At 45.0% G+C, this 16,008-nt stretch overlaps 1 protein-coding gene across 2 annotated transcripts in view; it reads right to left on the minus strand.

Moving 5' to 3' along the window:
* The window catches only part of BRINP2 (BMP/retinoic acid inducible neural specific 2), an 84,825-nt gene that overhangs the window by 18,322 nt on the left and 50,495 nt on the right, over nt 1-16,008 (minus strand). For both annotated transcript variants that reach the window (XM_081012129.1, XM_081012130.1), the window contains exon 3: nt 1,102-1,292. In XM_081012129.1, the coding sequence (XP_080868255.1) occupies nt 1,102-1,292 (191 nt within the window). The remainder of the gene's footprint in view (nt 1-1,101; nt 1,293-16,008) is intronic.

A 16,008-nucleotide genomic window follows, 5' to 3' on the forward strand; every position in this document is an offset into this window, starting at 1 on the left:
TTCACCTTCCCTAAGCTTCGGTCTAGGCTGGCTTTGGTAGTTGGGTCCAAAACATATGGAGGGCACAACTTTGCAAAAGGGCCATGTTGACCTTTGCGTAAAAGACTCTGGAGTCAATGTTTGTTTCCGTCAGGCTTTGAAATGTGTGGCTGCTTCTCCATGCCAGTTCTGCCTTGAGCTGAAAATACGTGTGTGGCCATAATGCTTGGGCTGGGAAGAGGAATTTGAACAATTTGAACCCTGTTGTATGAGCAGCACTATTGGTTGCTGAGCTGTGGTGCCAGCACAGAGGCCTCCCGAGAGGTTCAGCCTGATCTTTCTTTTTCTTATTCCCCTTGCTGACGAAGCTGTGAAGAGTTGCCTGCGACACACTCATGGCACTGCTGCCTGTGGGCTGCGTGTCAGTCTGCTGAGATGTGGCACTATGATGACCAGGGGACAGGTGATGTAGTATGACTGTAACTGTTGTCAGGGGAAGGTGCCATGACTTGTAGGGTCGCAAAACTATCGTCGTAGACTCTGTTCAAGAGGGTTGTGGGCATTACCACCAGGCATACTGCTTGCAGCTCGATGGTTGCCATCGTATGATCAACTGTGCACTGGGTGCCAGCCTAGGCGCTGGCACAGCAAGGACATTTTGTACAATGGATACAATGGAATCGAACTGCCTGGCTGCAATCCTTTGCACACTTTCTTGGGAGTAACCAACTCCCCTCCCCACTGTATAATGGGACCCGCTTCTGAGTAAAGATACAGTGCATGGGACTGTAAGGCTGTTAATTGGAAGCAAGCCCCACTGAACTCAATGCAACTTAATTCTGAGTACACACGATGAGGAGCTTTTGTTCCCACGTTGACAATCTGCAATCTCACAACCGATACACACCTTGAACTCCTTGAAGAGGAAGAGTGGGACATAAATTAAACAAATGAATAAATTAATAAAACTGTTACAGTAGTACAGAGATATCGGTGTGCCTGGAACACATTTTTTTAATATAAAAACACAACACTTAATTCAGGTACTCGGGCGATGTGGCTAAAGACTATAGTTTTTGAATTTAAGAGAGAAAACACATGGGAAGAAAGGGGAGCATTCACCTCCAAGTGTGGCAGAGAGCAGGAAATGGGTCCCGTATTTTTTAATCAGGTTCTCGGTGATCTGCTGGAGGCTGGGCCGACGCCCCAGAAGGCGAATGTTGCGGATGAATTCTGGAGCCAGGGGCAGAGGCAAGCTGAAGAAATCTTTCCTTTCCAATGCCAAATTATTCACCTTCCAGCGAGCAAATTCTCTGGAGGAGAAAGCCAAGAAAACAGTAATGGCAAAGTAAGCACAATTATAACTGTATCCAGGATCCAGGCCTGGTTTTTCCTAATATAAAGAAGGAGCACGTTTCCAGCATCTAGGAATAAGGGGATAAAGGACCCTCTGAAGATAACTCAAATACAGACTGTCTGTCGTGAGTTAAGTATACACATGGGGAGTGGGGTCAACAGGGGCGAGCACACTAGTTCCACTTCCATTACTACTCCAGCCATCCTCACAAGTTGGAGGGTGACGTCCCAAAGTGGGGAGCCTCCTATGCATGTGGGGGCTCCTTGACACAATTCAGAACCCTGATTTTCCAGGCTTCTAAAACACACAAGGCGCCTCCAGGAGTAAAAGAACCCAGAAGATGCAGCCACTGATCCTTGCTTCCCCAGTGGCAACAGTGGTAGGGTTGCAGGAGAAGGGAGAAGCGGTGGCAATATCTGCAAGAGTCTCACAAGATCTCACCAGAAGCCACCACTTCTCCTCGCTCCTCCGGTGGCAGGGGGGGGGCGCTGGCCCTTGGGATTCCACCCCCCCCCCCAAGATGGTTGCCTCAGTCCACCTCAGGCCAGTCCTGCTCTAAGTGAGACTGGGAGAGGGATGGGGACCAAGTTGCACACTAGTCTCTACGGTCCACCTCTTCCTTCACCGACTTCCCTAACACAAAGACAGAAAGCCTGAAGAAGGCTGATGCACTAGAGAATTCTGCACAATATTCTGAGTGTTCTGCGTTTCTGTATGAACCCAATCTTAAGCACAGGTATTGCAGTGTGAAGATTGCAGGCTTAATTTAAAATGTTCCAGAGGGGGAAGTGAGCCCTGCCAAAGACACTGAAAAGCTGTTCTGAATCAAATGAATCATACTGAGCTAGATGGACCAAGTATAAGGCAGCTTCTTATGCTAATACTCCTCACCACACCCTTGTATGTATGATGCTTCCAAGATGGGATCCAACTCACACAAACATGTAATACCAATTCACACACTTTACTTACCTGACAGTACAGACATCTCCGGAAAACAACAATAAACAACAGCAACTGAAAATATTACATGCAAAGTGTTCTGAAAACCAGGGGTTTACAGAAAACACCCTGGAAAAAAAATGCAGTTAAGACTACAGACCTAAGTATACTTACTAGGGATTAAGTCCCATTGAGCTCAATTAGACTTTTCTGCATAAACATAGAGCCACACTCTAAATTATTTTCTGTTTTCCTTTCCTCCCCCCCCTTCCCTCAAAATTCCTCATCTGCTCCCCCTGAGCAGAAACCTCCAAATTCACCTGGACATTTAAATTTTGCAGCTATTATCATTTTCCCCACTGCGTGGAGAGTTGCTTCACCAGCCCAAACAGGACATGCAACGCTGGTAAGAGGCAGAAGATAACATTCACAATAACAGTTCAACTGAGAACCTGCAATTGTGTTTTTGGTTGGCTTTAGGTAAAGATGTATGAAACACCATTACCAATAAATTTCCTTAGTCTTACTGAAACATTCTTATTGCTTCCTTAGGAATTCCTTGGATGTTTTGCCTAAGCAGGAACCTCCAAATTCCCATCAATATTTTTGTTTCAGACAAATGTGATGGCAACTCTGTTGAAGACTTCATTTTCGTGCCTAGTACCTTGACAGCAACGCTGATTGCTACAACCAGAAATGAATGATGCCAACAGCTTGTAGAAACACATAGTGGCACTAGGCCAAGAGTGCTGGAGGAATTCAGTTCACATCAGTTTGATCCTATTCCTTCAAGGAATATTTCTGATCCATACCCCATCTGTATGAACCAGCTTTCCAGATGGATAGGACATTAGAGAGATTTATACAAGGCAGTCTATACACCACAGTAAATACTGGCAATCTGTAGATCTGATAAAGTGCCCCAAATTATAAAAGGGGATAAAGGGCATATATTTGCACGGCTACTCTTTTCCTTCCCCCAAGGCAGGATAAAATAGGCTAGCAAGCAAAACCACTTAAGAGTAACAACAAGACGACTACACATCTGCTTCGTCCTATGTTACGGTTGTCAAGCTAAACCACGAAGACATTGGCTTGCCTTTTAAAGGGTTTGATGCAGTTCTTCCTCAGCTACAAAGGTGATGCTCTGGATACTGCTTTGCTTCCATCAGTCCCGCCTGGCATGGCCAACGGGCAGGGACTGTGGGAAACATAGCTGAACAACATCTAGAGGGGCAAAGTTTCCCCATCCCTGCTCTCTTGGGTTCTTACAGGAAGAAAACAATGACTAGAGACCATGGGATTTGCTATTTCCGCTGCCTATTGATTCAACTCAGGAGACAATGGAAACTGCAAATTCCATGCTGCCTGGTGGGAAATTAGGCTCTTGAGCAAGCTCAGGAACATAATTTACAGTGAAGGAGAAACCGAAAGGCTTCCTGCATTTTAGTGATACCTCTCTGCTGCTAGTTACTCCTACCCCACCTGAAAGGAACCATTTTTGTCTTGGAGAGGGGGATGGGGAAACTGGCAGGGGAAGAATGTGTAGTCCTCTATTTGCCAGGTTCATAATTGTGTCTACTTCTGCCATTATCAGTACAGTTCCATTTGAGTCTGGTCATTGCATGAAACCAGACTATGTGGATTTCCATCACCACCAAGTCCCAAGAAGCCAACCTGACAAAATCTCTTCTCCTTTAGAAGCCCAGCAGCCCTGCTGCCCTTTTTGCACGTTGACACCTTAAGGATACTTGTACCACTGTGACTGGAGTTGTATCTTCCTTCACACTAGACCTTGGCTTATAAAAAAAGGCCCCCATTTATGAAACAGCTTTTACACTGAGAGCCATTTCGGAGTTTAGTTTTTAAGTCTTCCTGTGTGCAAAATATAGGCTTTACTCCAGATGATTCACTTTAAATTCTGATTATTTACTTCAGTTTGACCTTGGGGCAATCTCGCTCTCTCTCAGTCTGACCTGTCTCACAAGATTGCACTGAGATTGGGGAGACAGAGGCGTACCTTGCGTATGGCACCTTGAGGGAAGAGCGGTGAGGCAAAAATGTAATTAACAAAAGCAGTACCTGTTTTGGGCCACCTATCAGGCCATTCTTTGTATTGAGATCTCGGCCAAAGATAAACGTGTTGACACTCAGCAATTTTATACATATCAGTTTAACATCTGCTGCCTGTGGAACAAGTCATGAGCTACGTGCCAACCAGACCTCCACTTAAGAGGCTTCACATATTCTTCACACTATGATGGCTGGCATGGAGATGATTTCAGCAGCCTGCTGTGTCCCCTAACAATGAAGCTGTAAACAATGATCGGCCAATTTCATTCTAATCTTGACAATTTCACTGTAATTAAAACCAGGCTGTGGCTTGCAAACACTTTAATTAAGTCTGATTGGGAAAGATGGAGGAGAAGCAAGGGAGTATAGCGCATGGCTGGCAAAGCCAGCAATAACACAGAGTCCTAAGACTTCTGAGCATGCCACCCACGCAGCTGCCAAACTAAGTTTTAAACCAGGCTAAAAGTGGAGTGGAGCAGAGTTTAGGCTCAAATGACAGTTGTGAGATTGCAAACCCTTAAGCCAGTTTCTCCAAACACCTGGTAGTTGAGGAACATGTTTTACTTAATTATAACTGAATGCACAATTCACTCTTCAACCTGGAAAACTTATTTCTTAAAATGTTAAGAATAAAAATTAAATCCCACCAATTTTGGTTTCTGTTCAAGTCACTGAGATTTGTCCTGGGCACAAACTTTGTGCAAACTGCAGTTCTTCTGCATCGTTGCATCTCCAGTGTGCTCACACACAATACAGAAGGTGGGTTTATTTATTTTTTCATACAACATAGTTTGATAGTTACTACCACATGGCAGTGGCAGCAACAAAATGAGCATATCTCTTAACCAATACAATCTATTCGGTGAATCTCGCAACAGAGCTCTTTTTAAGTCTGGTGCATCATTGACAAGGGACCAGTCAATATCCTGCTATGAAAAGTATCTGCCGTTTTGAATCCATGCCAGTACAGTGGGTTTATCTATTTGCTCATTTTCACTAAAAATCCTTCAGGGCAACTTACTTTTTTTTTTAAAAAAAAGTGCATTAGAATAAAACCCTCAAAATCTTATTAAAATCCTTTTAAATATAGATTGGGAAATAGTGGAGAGATCTGATGGAATTATTATTATTATTATTATTATTATTATTATTATTTTGCTGTTGTTACCCATCCTGTGAGATGGAATATAAATCTAAATAAATAGATAAACACACCTATTTATGTATGTTATACTGAATGTACAAAGTTTAGTGATTATTGACATTCACATGTGAATGCTAACCAGCTGCAGATTAATCTGTTTCCCCCACTTTTGGATACACAATAAAACATTGACAATGACGTTTAGATGACTCTCAACATTCACCGATTCAAATGTTGTGTTTCCATTCCTCTTTTGAGTGCTCTGCATGATAACCAATAAGTGAAAGACAGGAGGAGGTTGGGGAGGCGACTGGGAATGGAAAGTTTACCAATGGTGGGCTGGTGCTCAGAGACATTATGCCTGGGTACACATTATCATTTACTTCGGCTCCAGTGTGCTCCCACTCCTGCTGCTTGGAGCCATTTACACATTGTGTTAGCCACAATACATATCTATCTTGAAAAATATATGCAGGTCCTGCTATCCCAACACTTGTTAGATGGAATTTCAGCTATCCAAACATGAGTAACCTCACTATACATACTTCAGATTCAGATATCCAAACAGCAGGACCTGCGTGTAGTTGTTGTTGTTTAGTCGTTTAGTTGTGTCCAACTCTTCGTGCCCCCATGGACCAGAGCATGCCAGCCACTCCTGTCTTCCACTGCCTCCCGCAGTTTGGTCAAACTCATGCTGGTAGCTTCAAGAACACTGTCCAACCATCTCGTCCTCTGTCGTCCCCTTCTCCTTGTGCCCTCCATCTTTCCCAACATCAGAGTCTTTTCCAGGGAGTCATCTCTTCTCATGAGGTGGCCAAAGTATTGGAGCCTCAGCTTCAGGATCTCTCCTTCCAGTGAGCACTCAGGGCTGATTTCCTTAAGAATGGATGCGTTTGATCTTCTTGCAGTCCATGGGACTCTCAAGAGTTTCCTCCAGCACCAGAATTCAAAAGCATCCATTCTTCAGCGATCAGCCTTCTTTATGGTCCAGCTTTCACTTCCATACATCACTACTGGGAACACCATGGCTTTCCCTATACGGACCTTTGTTGGCACTGCATGAAGTACTCAGACCAAATAAGCAGCTTAAACAATCCTAAGTTTTTGTGTGGTGGGAGGAAGGGGGAGAGATCAGACAAATAAGACAGATTTTTCCTTCCTTGTTTGCTTTTTGCAAGGTTTCAGAATGTTTTACTGGGTTAAAATTTTGTGGTCAGGAATGCATTAGAAATTTTCCCATAGGAATAAATGGAAATCATAGACTTGCTATGTGAATCCTCAGCTAAGAAACTATTTCCCGAGAATGCCTTTATTTGTCTTCCAAATTAATAATAATAATAATAATAATAATAATAATAATAATAATAAATTTATATCCTGCCCTCCCTGGCCAAACTGGGCTCAGGGCAGCTAACATCAAAGTATATAATACATTAAAACATAAAATCCAGCAATTGACTGAAATACAGCTTAAAATCAGCTTAAAATCAGCTTAAAATCAGAATAAATCAGATGGCAAGCCCACAATTTATAACTATAAGGGTTGGGAACATTAAGTGCTCACCAGGCTCAGTTATTTGTATGAGCCACTGAGAAAAGTTAGAGAGGCCACTTACAGTGGTGCCTCGCAAGACGAAATTAATCCGTTCTGCGAGTCTCTTCGTCTTGCGGTTTTTTCGTCTTGCGAAGCAACCCTATTAGCGGCTTAGCGGCTATTAACGGCTTAGCGGCTATTAACGGCTTAGCGGCTTAGCGGCTTTAAGAAAAAGGAAACAAACTCGCAAGAACTCGCAAGACGTTTCGTCTTGCGAAGCAAGCCCATAGGGAAATTTGTCTTGCGGAATGACTCAAAAAACGGAAAACTCTTTCGTCTAGCGAGTTTTTCGTCTTGCGAGGCATTCGTCTTGCGGGGCACCACTGTATATGCAAGGTCTTGTAAAAAGAGGGGGGTCAGACTGGACCCTGATCAAAGACCTGGCAGAACAGCTCCGTCTTGCAGGCCCTACTCTATTCTGAACTTAAAAATGGAAAGTGTAATACTAGTGGTCAACAAACGAGGTTTAGAGACTCACTCAAAGCAAACCTTTTTTTTTCCTTTTAGTATAAACACTGGCAATTGGGAAACACTGGTCTGCGAGCGCTCCAATTGGAGAACAGTCTTTACCAAAGGTGTCATGGACTTTGAAGAGGCTCAAACTCAGGACAAAAGGAAAAAGCATGCTAAGAAGAAGACACACTTGGCAAACCCTCACAGTGATCAACTCCCGCCTGGAAACCTATGTCCCCACTATGAAAGAACGTGTGGATCCAGAATTACATACGCTTCAGGTTACATACGCTTCAGGTTACAGACTCCACGAACCCAGAAATAGTGCTTCAGGTTAAGAACTTTGCTTCAGGATGAGCACAGAAATTGTGCTTCGGCAGCACAGTGGCAGCAGGAGGCCCCATTAGCTAAAGTGGTGCTTCAGGTTAAGAACAGTTTCAGGTTAAGTACGGACCTCCGGAACGAATTAAGTACTTAACCTGAGGTACCACTGTAACTGTTAAGACCGTGTTCATGGAAGACAATCTTACCTGGCCACGAGTGGTCGCCAAAGAAGAAGAAGAAGCTTGTCTAACAAACTATTTCCTGAGAATGCTCTGTGTTCGGATAGAGAGACCTGCGTGTACTGCTGTTTAATGCATTTGCCTGAAACCAGCTTCCATCCCATTGAAAACATGAGCCACATTCACTTCACAGCGAAGCTGAGGTGTGCGTGTTTCAGATAGTCATTGTGCATGTGCAGGTGGCAGGTTGAAGAGGAGGAGTTGGTTCCAGATGTAGGGAAACCAAACAGGTAATGTGCATTGTGTGGAGATATCCCCACCCCCTCTTTGATGTGTGCAACAACATGCAAATGTGACTGCTGGCATATACATAACCTATAATCCCAGATACCATGGGAGGGGGCTGGTACCTTCCTGCCCTGCCCTTGAACTTCTCAAAACAACAGAGCCAGGGATGGAAAAAGATTCTGGGCTAGGCAAGGCCCCAGCTGGATCCAACAGGACTCTTGGGTTTTAATACGTCAGTTCTGACATCACCACAGAAAGTTGCCAAAGCTGTGCCCAACCCTAGTGTAACGCCTTTGTTCTCAACTCCTGGAAACACTCACTGCTGAACAAGCCACTAGGAAAACTGTGGCGGGAAAGAGAGAGAAATGAGACCATCAAAAAGTAGCAGTGTTGGTCTGAGTTAAGTATTGCATTGCCCTGTTAAAAGGCTGTGGCAAAGGTTAAGAAAGGGAGGAATCTGCAGTGGCTAAGGCTGGCCTAAGTTCACCTGCGCTTCTGTCTCTCTGAAACAAACAAAAACCCCACTCACAAAGGGTTAGCAGCCTGCCTGCTGCAGAGGAACAGAAAGATTAAGGCCGCTCTAGTCCGACAGAGTTGACTCTTCCTGCCCCATTTCTGTCGCCAGAAGCCTCTCAAGAGAGCCTGTGGGTGTGGGTATCCCACAGCAGAAAGGGTGTGTGTGTGCAGGCAGGCAGAGAAGGTGCGGGGAGAACCCAACTCTCTCAAGGCCAGGGCTTAAGAGAACAGACCCAGCTCAGGCACTGGCGCCAGCGATGCTGTTGTTGTTGTCAGACGCACTGCCTTTCAGCATCTCTTTCCTCCCTGTGTGCATTCATTTCCCCAAGCCACATCCTGGCTATTAGGGTTTTCGTAAGCTGGGGAAGGGCCAAACACACCATTCTTTCAGGAATAATCAGGTGGGCTTTGGTGATGCTCATTAAAGTGAGGAATTGACAGGGCTGATTAGAACGAGGCAGCTTGTGAGCAAGAACCGTGAAAAACTGCCAGGCTCAGAACTCCGCAGAAGCTCGTCCATCATGACTTGCGATGCCCCCGTGCCTCTACCTTCCCACTGGCTAGAAATCTGCAAATGATGCCAAATCACATCAACCTACACAAACAAGAGCAGCAGAGTGGGGGAGGCTGGAAACAAAACTTGAGCAGGGCAAATAAAGTGCCCTTTAGGGAAGTTGACAAATACAAAAAAAAAAACACCATGATTGAGTGTGGCTGAATCAATGGCCTCCTCATTAGCTCATGTGGGTTGCCCAGTAAGTCTACGGCCAAGAACACAGTAACCCAGACCCAAGAGGGGCCTAAAACAAAATGTTGCAGCGTGTCTTCTCCCCTAAAAAGAGTGCTCTAAGAAGGGACTGAAGGGAGGGTTTCAGCCATTCCCTGCAAGCAGAGTATTCCAATTCCCTCTCTTTATCTCTCTCTGTCTCACACATACACATTCTGTTTTTTCTTTTCTAGCTGTCACTCAATATTCTGTAGCTATTAAGCATGCTCAGTCATTATTAGCAAGGGTTTTTTGGGTGGGGGTGGGGGTGGGGGAAGCTGTCTTCTGGACATTTTTTGGGGGGGTATTCGTTTTGCACTGCAAACATTGCTGTTCCACCAGTCATGCTGATTCTTGCCTCTAGTTGTAACTTCCCCCCCAAGTTCACCAGCACATGGAGAGATAGGAACATAAAAGCACCAACAGATGCAGCTGATACATGTAGCATCACCAAATTTATTTACTCCTTCCAGGGACAGACCATCCTGAAGGAGGCCACTACCTTATGACTGAATATTCCATGGAATGGTTGAATGTCAGGACACTCTGTTGCGAGGTCTACTGCCGTCCAACTTGCAGGTGGTGATTTTCTGCACCGGGGGGAGGGGGAGACACTTTTGTGTCCATGGAGTAGGGTTACCAGGCGTCCCCATTTCCTGGGGACAGTCCCCGGATTTGCGAATAAGTCCCCAGACAAATTCCATCCCTGGAATGTCCCCGGAGTTCATCTAATGTCCTGGGGAAATGCAGCGGTGGCAGTCTCAGCAGCCCGGAGCAGTTGGCTCTGGCTGGCTTCAGGAGCTGCTCGGAAGTCCCCCTATGATGGTGGTGCAGGGGCTCAAAGATGCAGCTTCTGGGCTGCCTCCATCTTCTCTGACCCCCAGCAACTAAGCTGTGAAGGGAGGCTTTGTGCTGCCTATCGGAACAGCCTCCCAACTCCTACTTGCGTGCAAGCAAGAGGGGGCAGGGATATCTCAGTCAGGCAACGGGAAGCCTCCCTTCCCAGCTGAGGGATCCCCACCCACTCCTGCTTGCACGCAAGTAGGAATGGGATTGGGGCTGCTCCGATAGGAAGGGAGGAATCGCACTGCCTGAGTCTCGCCAGTGCCGCTGCTCTCGGCCCTCCTTCTCCGCCTACCATACCTGACCCACTGCACACCACTTCCCCACCACCACCACCACCACCAAAGAACCAACAACATGAGCTCAGGCTCATGAAGAAAGGAGATAGAAACCTTGGAGGAAGGGGAAACGTGGTGGTTGAGGTCAAGGTGGCAGCCGCCCCTCTGCCAACGCCATCACTGCAGCATCAACAAACATTTATTTATTTATTTATTTATTTATTTATTTATTTATTTATTGTGTCCCCAGATTCACTGAAAAAAAATCTGGTAACCTTACCATGGAGGCTCCTCCCATTTTTAGAACTCTGAACAATTTGGAAGGTGACAGAAACTAAAACCAAGTGATGACATGCCCATCCCTGCTGCTGCTTTCACACATATTTTCTTTATTATTCTTACAATTTTTGCTACTTTATTTACACATCACCTTATATCTGAAGGGCTCAAGGAGACTTACATATAGCAAACAAATATTAAAAACAAATATTAAAAACGTAACTCCTGGAGAGGGCTTTAGTCTACGCATTATGCGAATCCACCAACCCCAGATGTCAAATCTTTATTGCTTAGCCAAAGGCCACCATCAGTCATATAACAATGCAATGGAAAAGCCGGGACACGCCTCAAAATAGGATTAAAACATATGAATAGAACAACCCACTGCGATATCCAATATATATCCAATATATTTTACATGATGATAGCTTTAACTTTCATTATGAAAGCAACAGGTTCTTGCCAGTTTGTAATTAGCCCAACACTTTAACAACAGAATTGACAAGTCCTCCTGCTACAGGAATTCTTCATCTGCCCTTCATTATTCTAAATCATGGAGGCAGTCAATCATATGGGATTCTACCCATTCTTTTTTAATAGGCAAAACTACAACTAGAAAACTAGCTAGGTCATATACAATCCTCCTACAGGTCTGGTGGTTAATAATAATAATAATAATAATAATAATAATAATTTTATTATTTATACCCCGCCCATCTGGCTCGATTTCCCCAGCCACTCTGGGCAGCTTACAGCATATTTTGAAACATAATAAAACACCAGACATTAAAAACTTCCCGATACAGGGCTGCCTTCAGATGTCTTCTAAAAGTCAGACAGTTGTTTATTTCCTTGACATCTGAAGGGAGGGTGTTCTACAGGGCGGGTGCCACTACCGAGAAGGCCCTCTGCCTGGTTCCCTGTAATTTCGCTTCTCGCAGTGAGGGAACCAGTGGAAGACCCTCAGAGGAGGACCTCAGTATCTGAGCTGAGTGATTGGGGTGGAGACACTCCTTCAGGCATACTGGGTCAAGGCCATTTAGAGCTTTAAAGTTCGGCACCAACACTTTGAATTGTGCTCAGAAATGCACTGGAAGCCGATGAAGAACCTTTAGGACTGGTGTTATGTGGTCCTGGTAGCCACTCCCCGGCACCAGTCTAGTTGCCACATTCTGGATTAGTTGTGGTTTCCGAGTCACTTTCAAAGGTAGCTTCACGTAGAGTGCTTGAAATTATCGTTCCACAGATGTGTCGAAAAAGGTAAGTGATAGGTCAAAGCCGATTGCCCTGCCACACCCTTTCAACTAAAATCAGTAGCATCTGGGAAGGTTGACCAGAGCCATGAAACCACCCTCCCAACTTTGGAGATATTTCACCTTACCTAGATAGGGCTGGAGTGGAGCAGAGCAGAGCAGAAACACAGCTAAGGCTGCACAGATGCACCAGCAGAACCAAACTGGTGCTTCCACCAGTGTGTGTGCCTCCCCCCCCAGCCCCAATCTCCTTGCTGCCCTGCTCCACCCCAGCCCCATCAAAGTGAGCAAAAGCAACGCAGATGGCAGGAGGTTGGCTCTCTGGCTCTGCCCCACCACGTCAGGAATCACTCACTAAAATGATCTGGACAGAGAATCAATGATTCTGCCATTTTACACGCTGTCCAGGGACTTCTAGTTCTTCTGACTGCCGGTGCAATTATTTTTATTATTATCATCAGTGCAGAGAAAAGCAGACCGGTGTGGCACACCGCGCCCCAACCACCACCTCAGGACCATTCAGTCTGCTTCCCCTCAATGAGGTAATGCACTGAGACAATCCCCAGCCACTACTGATGCTTGTATTGGATGCCAGAAAACAGCAGGTTCCCTTCTCTCTTCGGCTTGTGGGGATTGATCTTGGCACTTGCTTCCTCCCAGAGGAGAGCAGGGAACTTCTGGGACAAGTCCCCAAATGCCACCCATCTTGGCTGCTGTCTCGCTCCTAGCTGCAAGACAGTCACAGAACAAGGAACGGATTCCATGCCTCACCTGGTTAACAGGGCATTGCTGCTTGGCTCAGACACAGATGTTTACAGAAATACAAAAATATCAGGTTCCTCCTGATTAATAGTGCTTGAGAGCTGATGTAGTGTACTAGCTGAGCAACAATAGCAATGAATCAGGATGCCTGCGGTTTCCATCTTGCCTTGCCAGGAACTCACAAGGTTCCTTAGGCAAGCCACCCCCTCAGCTTATCCAACTGCAATATGGGGTTAATAATATGATTCTATGCAGGTGGCGCTGTGGTCTAAAGCACTGAGCCTCTTGTGCTTGCCGATCAGAAGGTCGGAGGTTCAAATTCCCGCGATGGAGTGAGCTCCCGTTGCTCGGTCCCAGCTCCTGCCAACCTTAGCAGTTCGAAAGCAAGTCAAAGTGCTAGTAGATAAATAGGTACCGCTCCAGCGGAAGGTAAACAGTGTTTCCGTGCACTGCTCTGGTTTCGCCAGAAGCCGCTTAGTCATGCTGGCCACATGACCTGGAAGCTGTCTGCAGACAAAGGCCAGCTCCCTCGGCCTATAGAGAGAGATGAGCGCACAACCCCAGAGTCATCTGCGAATGGACCTAACGGTCAGGGATACCTTTACCTTTACCTTTACCTTTACCTTTACCTTTACCTTTACCTTACAAGGTTATGGTAGGGATTACAACAAGATACTTGAAATGCTTTGTGCGCTCTAAGGTGAAATATAAATACTGTTATTATTAAGTAGACAGGCTTATGCTTGTCTTTGCATCACTGCTGTGGCTAATGCCCTCCACTGACTTCTTTATTTCCATTTAACTTTTAACTCCTGTTCCAAGAAAACGGCCCTGTAACTAAAGCTAAAATGGTAACCAATATTTCTCCAAATCTGAAGCTTCCCATACATGAAATTGCAATATTTAGAAGCAGGGTATTTTTAAAGCACCAAACTGGGCTCTTGCCGCAAGGCACTGACAGCCTCACAGGTCTGCTGTGAGGATGAAACATAGATACAGGGCAATTTGCCTTGAGCTTTTGACATAACATGGAAAGACATTTATAGAGAACGAAGCTTGTGCAATTTGAAAAGGTTGAGTGTTAAACATTTCTGAATCCTGATCAACAGTAATTACCAAACCAGAATTATCCTTTTCTTGTTTGTCTAACCCAGGCTTACGGTTTCTGTCCCCGAGACAAACTACGAGAAATATACCAAGAACTAATCTTAGTTATAGCTTGTGATTTTTCTGAAGTGCTATGCTTTCTAGGTCAGGCTTCATCAAACTCGGCCCTCCAGATGTTTTGAGACTACAGTTCCCATCATCCCTGACCACTGGTCCTGCTAGCTAGGGATCATGGGAATCGTAGGCCAAAAACATCTGGAGGGCCGAGTTTGAGGAAGCCTGTTCTAAGTGGTGGGGCCTTTGGAGACTGTCAGCTGGTACAGATTTCAGCTGCTGGTTGGCACTGAGCTACTGGAATATATTACACCTAAAATGGTACCAACTGAATTGGCTGCCATTGCCATTGCTGGTTATAACCTTTAAAGCCCTGAATGGTAGGAGACCAGCCACCTGACCCAAACCCACCAACCCACCATGAGTCTGTTCCTTGAGTTTGGCATTGGAGGGCTTGTTTATGTGCCCACTGGTAAAGACAGTCAGGTTGATGTGTACTCATAATATAGTCATCTCAGCAGTGGCTCCACAGTTTTGGAAGTAGTTCCTTCTGAGATTTGGCAGGCCTCATCCCTGCCAATGTTTAAGAGGACCTTGGGACTCCCCTCCCCTTTGATGGCTTTTAGGGGTTAATGTATATCTGAGTTTTAATACTGAAGTAGTTATGGAATGTCTATTTCATTATAAATGTTAATCCTGCTGTGATTTTAAATAGTGTTGCAAGTTTGTAACTAAATAAATAAATACCCTGGAATTATCTTCCCATGGAAGCAAATTCAAAATGGAAGCTTCTGATCTGGGAAAACCATCTAAACTGGAACAGCTTCAGTGCCTCCCAGTTTCATCCACAGCCCTGTCTCCTTTCCCTAAACAGAACAGTGCCAGAGTCTGGCACAAAAATAATAATCACAGTGGCCATTTCCTCCAGATGCCCAAAGCAGTATCTTAACTGCACATTTAATTTATCTCCCTGTAAATCTTTATTTTATTAGCAGTCCTGGCTTCCTTACAGAAAGCAGTTCTACAAGAGTTGAAAAATTAACCATTGAGACCTTTTCTCTTGGAGCATCAAGAGATGCACTATATTGGGAGGTGGTACTGTATCAATTGTGTGGTTATCATCTAGTGGAGGAACAAGGAATCTTTTTGAACAGGTCAACTCAAAGGAAGTGTGACCTTCCAATCTGAGCCTCTGTAGGATGATGGCAGACTGAGCTTTTGTGGATGATCTAGTGATCAAGGGAGGCAGGTGCTTCCAAGAGAAATGAATTCCTATTTAAGATCTTCTAGTCACATCAGCCACAGTTAACCTCTGGACAATTTATTTGGCTTGGGTCAGGCATGTCCAAAGTCCGTTTTGGGGGCGTAATCTGGCCCACTGGTTGATTTAATCCAGCCCCCGTGGCAGTATATGTAAAAGCTCAACAACTTTGGTCAGCCCTCACACATGTTCACTTCATCAAATCTTGCCCTCTTTGAGAAAAGTTTGGGCACCCCTGGCTTAGGCACTTCAATTCAGAGACTATTCCAAAAATCCTATTTTGAATTGTGGCTATCCTAAGAATATCACATCAGCCAAATTTGAAGTTCAGGAGGTTAGAAAGAAATACTCTTCTTCAGAAAGTTCTGAATGTTCTGAATAGAAACACTTGCACTTTGCCTTTCGGTTACGCAAATAAATGTTTGCAATGCCGTATGCCTAACTATTGGCATTTGCAACAAGACGTACCAAGCTGTGAAAGGAAACCTATAACTGCAGAGCAAAGGACAAGGGACACTCAAGGCTGGTCGATTCATGCTGGCAAACATATTCAACC

Source organism: Podarcis pityusensis (genome assembly GCF_964106645.2).
Source record: "Podarcis pityusensis genome assembly, chromosome: 6".
NCBI classification, from domain to species: domain Eukaryota; kingdom Metazoa; phylum Chordata; class Lepidosauria; order Squamata; family Lacertidae; genus Podarcis; species Podarcis pityusensis.